Source organism: Diadema antillarum, unplaced genomic scaffold, assembly GCF_040938485.1.
Source record: "Diadema antillarum isolate AM-2024a unplaced genomic scaffold, OU_Dant_1.0 scf00000205, whole genome shotgun sequence".
NCBI lineage: Eukaryota > Metazoa > Echinodermata > Echinoidea > Diadematoida > Diadematidae > Diadema > Diadema antillarum.
In genome coordinates, this window is record NW_027271094.1 from 936,567 (window position 1) to 948,864 (window position 12,298).

At 38.0% G+C, this 12,298-nt stretch overlaps 1 protein-coding gene across 1 annotated transcript; it reads right to left on the bottom strand.

The window, feature by feature from the left end:
- Positions 1-3,747: 3,747 nt before the first annotated feature.
- LOC139724033 (uncharacterized) lies at positions 3,748-11,759 on the bottom strand. Its single transcript, XM_071635231.1, has 6 exons — positions 11,711-11,759; positions 9,971-10,164; positions 8,467-8,620; positions 6,262-6,396; positions 5,185-5,382; positions 3,748-3,905 (listed from the first exon to the last, which is right to left on the bottom strand). Exons 1-6 carry the CDS (start codon positions 11,757-11,759, stop codon positions 3,748-3,750), a joined length of 888 nt encoding a protein of 295 aa, XP_071491332.1.
- Between the last annotated feature and the right edge of the window lie 539 nt (positions 11,760-12,298).

Below are 12,298 nucleotides of genomic sequence, written 5' to 3' on the forward strand. Positions count from 1 at the left end.
CTAGCCTTTTGTGCTTCTTGGAATGGCTTTGCACACTTTTGCAACTGTTGTGCGTAGATCGGGATATTTCTGACAAGCCTCTGTTGGTTTTAAATTGTCAGACTGAACACTCATTAGTACATTAGAAACTGTTTACATACGTTCAGCCACTATCTATTCATGCAAATGTCAGGTTCCATTCATGCAAAGCTATGAACGCCAAATTCTGTTGAAATTAAGTCACTCATTGTTACCCTCTTTACACACTGATGAAATTCGATGCAAATCACATAAATGCGAGAAACAGATCACTCAGGGCAAGCATCTGGCGGGTTATACGTCTGTCAAGAATAGTTCCATTCCAGATAAATACATGAAAGAATTTATGCAGTACCAAGGAATTTATCCACCAGTTTTCATGTAACAACGCCAGCATACTTGCCTGAGTTAACAGACCAGAGTTTTACATACAATGTACATGTAGTATCAATCTTAAAACAGATATTCTTTCCCCTTCCTCCAGCTACAAAATTTGTGCGTTTGACAATACCGTAACATGAAAATTGATGAATGTTTTTGTGACACCTACGACAATTCTTTTTTTTTGTGCGAACAGCATAGCAGGAATGTATATGCATATTAAAGATACCTCCAAAAGAGATATTGAACCTATGCTACTTATAAGAGTTGTGCAGATATAACAAGGTGTGACATATGGCATAATACATGAACTCCAAACTGGATTCAGCATGCCTGTTTTTACCAAGTCCATAATGAAGTCAATATAAAATACAAGCAAATTTTACAATGATAAATGTACAGATGATATACAGGTATTAATGAAATGTTTATATATACATAAATTTACTATGAAACAAAAATAACTATGTGTTATGGCTTATCAATATTATGATGACTGGCATGGGTGTGCATTTACAAGATAATCCATCTGAAGATTTTGAAATGCTTCTGAATAATGTCATATGTTTAAACTTATGACCTCCCAGAAATAGCATTTCATACAAGAAGGTTTGAACATTATTATGTATATATTCCCCACAACAAAAGTCACCAAATGTTACATACTTATTGAATTATTACAAGACCTTGCTTGCTCGAATTTAATATTACTGCACTTTATACCATTTTCTGTCAGTTGTGTGGTTCATGAAATACTGCATATAACTCCATAAGATCATATGACAAAATTCAATACAACTAGCAATGTGAGTTGAGCAAATTGGCATAATGCCAATGTGAAGCATTTCATTTCATCAATTTTCGCCAAAACCAGTGAAATAACAACTGCTGCCATTCCCTTGGCACGGCATATTGAAATAAAAGGCACTGCTTACAAAGATTGATCAGGCACTATGCACACACACACTCTATATTCAAAAGACATAGGCAGAGTGAAAGACTTGTGTGTTGGTATAGACAGTGTGCCTACAAAGGCGTGGTCAGACTGGCAAAAGATCGAGAAGGTTGGCTGCCAGTGTGACTGCACGACAAAAGATCGGGAAGACTTCGCGATCATAAACTTCTCGATCTTTTCCCAGTCTGACCGCTCCTACAGAATGTGTTGACTCCTATCCTTTCCCCTTCGATGGTACTTAGCTACATTTCTATCCATGTATGAAATCTATGTGCATTTCAGCTGCATCACCCAAGGTGCCATCGACTCAAGAGCAAAAGAAATTTCTCATTACACTAAAATCTGCCTACAATATACCCACATTAAGTTGGAAGATTGGTCACATGACACCTAGAAGTTGTTGTTGTTTTTTTTATACATATATTCACACCCTGTTGACTATTGAGTACTGCAGGTCATGCATAGAAGACACAAACACTAAAGAGATACAAAATTCAGTCTTCAGTCAGTTCGCTGTGGCATTTACAACATACATTTTTGTCATATTCATGATCCATTTTACTACACTACAGAAAGTCACTGAGAATGATAGTATTTCAAAAGCATCAACTGACCCAAGTCTTGAGGGTGAGAATGAAAGAGGAAATGTTTACCATCTTTTACTTTTTTTGATCATTCTCATTTCAGATTCAAAATGTATCGTCTATACCCAACTAAGAGACTGCTGTGAGGAACATATGCCTAATTACATGCATAATTATGCCTAATCACCTTTACTGGGGAAATATAAAAGCAAAATCAGGTGTGCTGAACAGCCCGCCACAATGGGGGTTTCTAGTTTTTCAACAATGCATAGTGCATGGTGGTGAAATCAGCTCTTTCTCGTGCTCAAAAAATTGAGCATTAACAATACCCCAGTGAAGCGCATTTTGGATCAGAGTTTCAAACGCTGATTCTGGCTTCGCAAACCTGAAATGATGTACATGTACATAAATTGTCAGAAATCCTAACTAATCATCCGAAGAAAGCATGACTCGGCTGCTTTTCTTCCTAATTCTCTACAAAAATGATTTGTATATCTCACTGGCACATGATTTACCATGCAAGCAGAATACTGGCATAGATTTTGAGTTGCTTTAAAGTAAGACTTGTCACACACATGAAAATATTGACGAACTGGAAGACCAAAAAAAAAAAAAAAAAAATCCAGTGCCAGTGCCTTACTGTAAAAGTGGAAATTTTCATACATTTTGTGCGACACGAAACTCGCGCAAAAATAAAAACACAGGATTTATTTTTGTTTGTTGGATGTAATACTACTTTATGGTTTGATTCCACAGACTTAAAATCATGCAGAATACACTTTCATCTCCAATACTCGACAGAGTGTGAAAAATTATTCAGGCGAATATTTCACATTTTACAGTATATGTTCGAGCCTTTTTCAAAGACCCTGATGCTGTTGTTCGTGCCAGCAATCACAAGCACATAGAGCCAAAGCTGAGCACATCATAGCGAGGGCCTTCTTGAGATCTACAAATGTGAGCATTACATCAACGGGTCCTCCACTTGTCTACACTGAATTATTCTGTCACTGCACAAGTCAGTTTAATAGTCACTTCGACCAACGGAGTCACTGGATTAGTCTATCTGCCCTTGGTGTGAAATTTATATGCACAAGCTTTTTTCAAAAAGAACTCTACTGATTGGTGATGATCTTCACTACCAGACAATGCTAACAAACATGTCAAAGGCTTGTCTTAAGGAATTCAGATGGGTCTCAAAAGGTGCTCTTGCTACGACTTGGCTCTCGCTGGCTAGCTTCTCTTGAATTTAATGCAACTAGAAAGCATTTGAAAAATGGTATTGATATATGCTCCAAAATCGGCAGAAAGACACGAGTGTTGGTCCAATCCTCTCAACTGAAATAATATTTGGCAAGCAAGTGGAGCTTCTTTCGTGCGCAGACAGCTTCCTCTAATGATTAGTGTCCTGATTCTTTTTAAGGTGGAACACTCATTACATTGTGTAACGGAAAAAAAAATGGACGGGCTATCAAGGTGTAATTCATGGATAACTTTTTTTGTCGGTATACTCAAGTTGAACATTTACTCAAAATTAGCGGAGAAAAAACAGTTAGTTTTACAGAGCTGAGCATGATCAATGGAAAAATACATTTTACCTCTTCATAATTGCAGATTAGCAGCTGTGCTATGGCACAGTAAACTGAATGTTTGTTCACTTTGTGGCGTTTCTCTTGTAAAAGTCGTAAAGCAACTGGTATCAGCCCAATTTTGTGTTTCAAGGGCTGTCACAGCAGCAGTCATTACCAGACACAGTCCCCTACGGCTTAGGGTAGTGTCACCCAGTGGCAAACCTGAGTTGGTAGAAATTCACAAACCGCCATCTGAAGGGACTTTCTCCGTGTACATGATGTATTCTTGCAACGGCCGAGGAATTTCCAGCTGCTTGATATGGCTTTCTCGCACCGTCCGACCTAGACTGGCACGAATCTGATTCCTGCATAGGCTTGTCAAGCTCTCCGGATTGGCTGTACAGACAGTAAAGCATGCGTACGAATTGGTATAGATATGACAGGGTAATTTTGCGACACGATATGTACATATAGTCATTGAGATTAGACATACATTAGGTTACACATATGTGCCAGGGAGACAAACGGCAGTGACTGAGTTATTTTCATCCTGCAAGGTTAAATCTTGACTCTGCCAAGTTTTCAAAATCAATCCTGCATAAAAATGATACACATAACATTAAGTTTTGCTGCATCAGGAATCTCCCCCCCCCCCCCAACCCAAACAATTCAAGGTGCTTATGATATCTACTCATTCCTTCCTTGTGAGCCTTGAGCATACAGATGCAAATATTGTCTCCATAGCCCATTCAGAGAGTGGTGTTGTTTGGGCCAATATCTTTTGAAAAATCAATCAAAATTGAAGTCACATGGCCAGAGCTTCAGGTAAACTTTGACAGATTTCTGAGCTAATAGTGAAAACTGAATAGATGAAATAGCACCAAAATTAGTGTCCAGACCAAAATGAGTCTGACCTTTTCTCACATAGTACTTTGTCTTCTAAGGGTTTCATGAAACCAACTAGTACTAAACCCCTTAAAAAAAGTCCTGCAATTCCAATTTGATGTCTCATATTTCTCTTAAAACTACAATATTTTATTCAAACATGACATCATAAGAAAGCCTGATTAATTTTCTTTACAATGACAACTCACTTGTTTGTATTATGCATTCCTGGAATGCACAGTACGACCGAGTATGAGGAAAGGTCAAATGTGAAATGTTGCAAAATAGAGCAATTGTGTTATGTCAAACAGTATTCAATTCCCATTTGCTTTGTCATTTCAGGGAAGGAATGTGCTTGAAAAGAATGCATTGTGAGATTATCATTAGATTCCAGGCTTCATCCATGAATTAAAAACTGTAGTAGTATCTGCAGATCAAAAGTAAACATAAAGGTTGACCAAACAGTCATCTAATGTCTAGGAAATGGGAGTTTTTGAAAGTGCTCTCATGTCAGCATTGCTCATTCCAGTAGCCTTTTTTCATCAAAACTGTACATTATCAATAGCAGAATTGTTGCGACTTTTCACTTTTGATCTGTCCCTATACTCAGCTGTTTTGCACATTCCAGGAACACCCAATCATAGCAATAGAGGTGTCATTTTAAAGATAATTAATCAGGCTTTCTTATGTCATATTTAATGGAGATAATGCGAATATGAGAGAAATTTGATACATCGAACTTTAATTGCAGAACTTATTTTGAGGAGTTTAGTAAGTCATGAAAACTTACTCATAAAAGTTAGGAGCAGACCATGGGTGATAGAGTCCCCTGGAGCCAGGTCAACAGGCTTCCTGCCCTGCTTGTCCCGGGCATGGATGTCGGCCCCATTACACACCAGTAGCTGGACAAGGCCTTCACTGTTCACCTCGGCGGCCACATGCAGTGGGGTTTGAAGGTCTCTCCTCCGCACACTCCTCACGTCTGCTCCTGCATTGACATCGACAAGACGGACGGAAGGAATACTACAGTAGTATCAAATGTGCAACAGTGTGATATGAAAGAATGCACAAAAATGGGTTAGCATGCAAGACAGCCAAAGATCCCTTGTCTATGGGTAGAATTGACACATTGTCTTTTGTGTAATTTGAGCAGAATGTCTTGTGTAAAAACATTCTTGTAAACAAATTTAGCAGACAACACACACACTGAAGTGTTGATATTTTGTTTTCATGATCAGAAGTCAGTGAATACCCTTTGAAATTTCATGGACTCGGATACTTGATTATGTTTCGATTCCAGTGAATGATGGTTGTCACTGTCTTTACAGGAGTGAAGTTAAATAACAGGAAAAAAGCAATTACATGATTAGAGAAAAGGAAGTATATGGGCAGAAATGGACCTTCACCCACTGGAAGGTCTGAAAGTATTTTCAATGGGCCAAGAAAAGATACAAATTACTGACTGCAATGAAATGAGCAAACTTCTTTTTCATAAAAACACTACTCTGTATACAAACACACCTTCACAAAAAGCACAGAACTATACGCTTTGATTCAATAGAGAAAACCATCTTTGCAGCAAAACTTTTAAATCCATCAAATGAGTGACATTGAACATTTGATACTAGATTAGTCCGTTGCTTGAAGAAACCTTTTGAAGAATTTCTGCCATCCTAAGCAATTTTGAGGAAACAGCCCTTTAAAGAAATACAACCTGCAATTTGTCATAAAGACTACCACTAATAAGCTATAGAAGAAAGCAGAAATCATATTAAAGATTACCATCAAATTAAAGGTCAAAACTTGCGTGAGTTCAAGAGTGTTTTTAGTTCACATAGCTACTGTCCCCTGATCCTCTTCCACTGACCTGAGGAAATCAAGAGTGAGGCACACTCGACGCTAGGCCCACCACAAGCCGCATGAAGCGGAGTACCGTAATAGGGATTTGTGCTGTCCAGACTGCCATCAGATGCAAGCAGTAACTCCAGACACTCAGTGCAACCTGATGAACAATTGTTGGAAGTGGAAGTATGCATTCAGACGGCTTCTCCTTTTTCATACAAAAACAAAATACACTATACACACCTGTTTATAACATAGCTAAGATATGATTGGTAGCACATATCTGTGCAGCAAGTATTGGACGTCACTGTGCCTCTCTCCCTCAGATAGACTTGGTCTCATTGCAATCCAGAAGGTATGCACCACGCAATCATTTGATCACTTCCAAAGCTCCATCACAGCATATGTTCGTGCAAGCTTTGATTTAGTTCTTTTTTGTTTCGTTTTGTTTCTCTTCCTTTTTTGGCAGGGGGATGAACAGAAATCAAGACTATAAAAATTGAGCAAGGAAAAACGATACTGTCAATTGACTGGGCGATCTGTCTCATCAATTCCTGCCAGCTCTAAAGCAATACTGTGAACATTATAAAAACTAATATCAACTATCAAAATAGTAAAATGATCCACTATTCAAATCAATTGCCCTAGTGCTTTCCACTTTATTCCCTGTGTTGCACAGTGTATGTAATTCCACTGCTTGTTCCTGGCACAGTGCCTAGTTGTGAATCCTGACTCAGTGACCGATTAACAAAGAAAAGAAAATATGAAAGAAGTCTCACTTTCAGACTTGACTGCAAACATGCAAACTACATCCATTTTAGCACTTCACAGACATCACTTTTATCACTTTAATACATTATGTAGCTATGGTATATGAGATTGATATGCTGAGTGAGTAAGCCTGTCCTGTTGAGGTCAAATGGAAAGCAGCCAATACAGTAAAAGTTCCACTAGTAAACTTGTGAAAATTGTCTACAATCACTTCAGCACAGGTAATAGCAAACTAAGCTAAACTAAAGGCAACATGCTCTTGCATTCATAGATCATTAGGACAGGGCATTTGTTTTTTGTTTTTGTTTTGTTTTGTTTTGTTTTTTTCATTAACATATGACAGGATGATATCAATAATCCAGCTTGGTTTGTCGCCAATTTGTAAAGGAACAACCCAATGAATTGATATTTTCCTGTAGAGGGTAAATATTGCAAAGAGCATAACTTTTCTACTAAGGAATCAAAACATCCACAGGTAATAAGGTACAACAAGATGAATACAGTTTGTTTGTTTTTACACTATGCATGGGCAACAGGTTAAATGGAAACTCCCACATCCCACTTCAGGAGAAAAGCCTCTACAATCTAGAGACACAAAGCATGTGCAGATGAAATTCATTACCCTCTTTTCATTTCCAACCCTGTATGCCATATACCACACTATCTCCATCCAGGGCATGCAATTATACACCATAAAACGAATTACCATAAACTGCAGGCTGCTGCAGGCTACAGAGATTATACTGGTACGTCCATACAAGTTCTAATCTCACTATATCTCTTCAGTGTACAAAAATATGGTGCATTAAACTGCACAAACCACACACTTCAGAAGCATAATATGCAGCAAGTCGGGATGTGTAAAAGAATTTTGCCAGAAGTTGGGATATATGTGTATGGTATGTTCAACAATTTTGCCCAAGGTCAAATTCACATCGAAGAACAATGAGATGACGGATTGAGAAATAGAGCCCATTATTTCAAGGAGAAAAGTTAACAATTTCTCACCTTGGAGATGATACATAGTAATTAAATGTGTTACAGAAGGCACTGCAGTGTTGGTGGTTGTTGTGTTTTTTATCTAATGATAATTTGCTTCTCTTAATTTCTCAAATGTCAATCAACTCTTTAAATTCAACAACAATAATAAAACTATTTAAAAAATAGATAGCTAAAACATTAATCAGAAATGCTGACTGCTACATTTCTTGCAGTATTTTGTACTGTTTTTCTTTGCCAAAATACTAAAGGTTTCATGGAAACTACTGTTTTTCTGCAAATTGTATTACTACACATGTTTATTGAAGGTAAAGCAAAAATGTTCACTTGTTTTTCAACAGCAACAACAAAAATGTGTCTATCATCCCTCGAATTACTGCAATGCTTTTCACAAGGTCTGCATCCCTGATTAATAAGGTCATAAATCCTACCCAGACCTGTTTGGATGCTCGCAGCTCACCTGCTACTGCTGCAGCGTGCACCGGGGACGAGCAAGAGTCATCCTCAACGTTGACCTCTGCCCCCAGGTCCAGCAGCAACTTCACGCAGTCCTTACTCCCAACACTACTAGCCAATGCCAGCGGTGTATGCCCATCCGTGCTCATGGCATTTATCTTGAATAGAGAGTCAAAGACATCAATTCAAAATCAGTTGCTTATGGGAACAAGACATCACATGTAAACATGCCATCTGAAAATTTGTACATCAGAAGCAGTAGCTGTAAATATTAAACAACGGACGTACGAGTTTCCAGGGTATCGGGAGCTATCGTATTACCGGTAGTACCTCCATACTCTAATTCTGACCACAGTATAGGTCACAGCTGCGTGGTCAGTCCATTGCTATCCCTTTCAGTATCAGGATATTGATATTGCATAATCAATAATTGCAACCTGATTTTTTCCCCTTTATCACTTCTTAATATGCCCAATTCTGATTTGAAATGCTGTTGTCTTTTTTCTTATTCTATTCTACTTTTTCCCCCGCCAAAGCAACAGCTCTGGGCTGTGTGAGACACAATAGTGTCTAAAAAACTTTGAAAGGTAGGACAACATGCCATGTGATATCTAAGAATTAGACTCACAAGTATCTGGACCCCTCTCTTCCTACACTATACATACTACGTGTTACAAAAAAAAAATTTCCCACTTTTGATCCTGAATACTTCAAAAACTATATAGCAGATAACACTGACATTGGTATGAGCAACAGCTGAATAGTGTACAATTTTGTCGGAGGTAATTTGAAAATAAAAGCATTTGTTTCATTTAATTCGAGATTTACTAAAGGTTTCAGATTTTGCTCGATTTTCAACCCACTATACAAAACTTTTAGTTTGCACAGGAGTCAATTGTTATGTATGGGAGTGTGTGTTTAACACCCAGACAATGGTCCTGAACAATGGCCAGGATTAGAATGGTCTACTACACACGTTCATGAGAAATTCCACTGTCACATCTAGTCTTTATTCCAGTCATCCTGAAATGTAGTGTATGCAAGCACATGAAAACATGTGCTTACTTTCTTAATGTGCATGCATTTTACCCTTTACCATGAATTCAGACAAATAGTGCCCAGGGCAATCCATCATGAATTATTTATAAAGAATTTTTCATGGTATTCATATCTATTGTTCAGGGTCACTGTAAGCACACACTCATATACACATCATTGGTTCCTGTGTAAAGTTCAATTTTGTACAGAGGATTCAAACTTGACCAAAATCTGGAACATAACCTTAACATTAATCACGGATGAAATGAAACTGATTCATGCTCTCATATTCAAATCACCTCCAACTAAATTGTACACTAGTGTTATCTGATATGTAGTTTTCAAACTATTAAGGATCAAAAGTGGGAAATGTTTTTGTAACACCAAGAACAATTGATGCAAGTCAAGGGCAAATCCATGGATATAGATTTGTCTTTCCCCGCAATCCAAAGAATGACTTGTGTTTTTACCTCTGCCCCTGCCCTGATCAGATGGTTTGCACAGTAGGGGTGATTGGTCCAGCACGCGTCGTGAAGGGGCGTGTACCCCATGCTTGTGCGGGCATTGACTGGGGCCTTCTCTCGGATGAGGCTGTGCAGTACCATCAGCTGGCCCCTGCTGGCAGCAAAGTGCATGGAAGACCTCTCCCTTGCCACATACCTGTCTGAGGGACCGGGAAAGAGCAAACAAGTTTTGATTTTGAGATTTGGATTTCTCTGACGTGGCTGCTACGGAAGCAATCCAATGCTGATCAGCAAGCAACCACAGGACCCAATGGCTCCCATCCCCTCCGAAACACTAGCCAACGAGGATAACGCCCCTCGCCCATGGACACAACCACGGCTGCCCGTGGTGGTCTTAACCCCTGGTTAACGACTCCTAAAGTAAAATATCATCGACCACAAAATGAAGTCATAATGAAATTAGTAACTGTGAAATTTGTCATATTTCAATTATAAACAGAAAAGCTATTCTTCTTCTGATATACAGATTATTATTGACAATCAATGGTTTCAACATCATCTATAAATTGTTACTGACTTGACAGATATCCTTTCTTGAAAGTGTTAAGCAGATTGTGCTTTAACTTTGAATTCAAGGTTGCACTTGATCTTATCAGGTTTTGTGGAGTGGTACGGACAATGGTTTTAGGGAACACTTCAAATCAGTCTAACTTAGTTAGGGGAAGACGTTGTTTTAACCCATGAAGTCCTGGAGATCATGTTTCTGTGGTTTGGGGTTGTATCTTTTCATGATAATTTTCATCATACATTGCTCATATGTCATATAGAGTAGAACTAACACAATCACCTGTATCTTATATTCAGGCCCTATTTTGGGAGTCAAATACCATGTGTTTATAATGGTTGCAGATTTATGAAAAGCCTATAAAATCACTAAACATATAATTGATCCTTTAACTTGGCAACAGATCTTAGAAGATTTAGATCAATGTTTTTGTCTCAAGTTGGATAACTTATCATGTCATTTTTTTCTGATTTTGTGCAGACTTAACAACCACAACAAGTTAAAATCTTTCTCCGATATTAGAGAATTGCAAGTTCACTGAAAACACAGTGATACTTTCTGCAGCAGAATTACTCCCGGGACAGTCATAGCATTGACAAGCAACATTAGCAGTTTAACAAGATGCCATACACTGATGCCTCATCTGCAAGGGATGTGCATTTTCCATTTCAAATATACAACCCAGCCATTACATAATAGTTACCATCTCAAGATGAATATGATGGATTGAATGAATAAAGCTTGACACTGACAATCCCGTAATGTAAAATCCATAGGTACCTGCAACCTTGCATTAGGGAAAACTTGCCTTCCAGTACTGGGGAAAGTTCCACTTGAACACTAGGCTATGTGTACAAGAACTGCCAATGTGGTGAAATCCATGGTTCAAAAGTCAAATACAAACCTAGATCCAGGCCAAACAACATTTACCCATCCCCCCCTCCCCCCCCCCAAAAAAAAAAAAATAATAATAATAATAATAATAAACAAATGAAAATAATGCAATAAATCACATATTATATACATGTAAGAATATTTCCATTTCAAAGGGTGATTCCAGTTTAAATTCATTACGGAATATCAAATTTACACCAAAATGAAAAAAAATCACACACACACATTCATACATACGTACAAAATAACAAAGAAAACACGAGAAACAAAATATTTTTCAAGCTTACCACTGCACTTCTCATCCAGCCCAGAGTAGGTAACTTTGTACATAGCCATTTGTGCATGTGATGTGTCATTCCAGAATGCCAGCTATGGTGGTCTGGTAGGAGAGAGAAAAATCAATTTGTTGTGACATATGAATGTTATGACATATAATGATATTAATGAAGCAATAACACATAAACCCACAAGTATGTTGCCTCCTCTATCCCCTTTCATTTCCAGTATTCAAGCAACAAAATTGAAATCACAAATCAAAATAAAGCAAGTGCTCATTCATGCTATGCTGGGTTTACCACACAAGGTGCCTGGCCAGAGCAAACAGCACTTACAGTTACAGTATAAATACAGCATTACTGTAAATTTGCAATTTTAAGATTGACAGTCAAAGTGGCACAACAAGCATACATGATGTGGTGTACTAACAGAATGAAGCATTCTACATGTCTTTTTACACTGTAAAACAATATTTTCGCGGCATTAAATTTTCACATATTAAAATGCATGCGCGAACATTCCTAGGTTTACAGTATGTCCCAGTTTACAGTGAACCATACATGCAGGCAGATCTATATAAAGAAGATGACTGACATAAA

What these genes read in the sequence shown, in the direction of transcription:
- LOC139724033 (XM_071635231.1), bottom strand. Translation starts at nt 11,759, where the DNA reads ATGGCTATGTACAAAGTTACCTACTCTGGGCTGGATGAGAAGTGCAGT. An exon ending in GCACGCTGCAGCAGTAGCAG is followed by an intron (nt 6,397 to 8,466) that starts GTGAGCTGCGAG and finishes ATTGTTCATCAG; the next exon opens with GTTGCACTGAGTGTCTGGAG. An exon ending in TCTGCTCCTAACTTTTATGA is followed by an intron (nt 3,906 to 5,184) that starts GTAAGTTTTCAT and finishes CTGTCTGTACAG; the next exon opens with CCAATCCGGAGAGCTTGACA.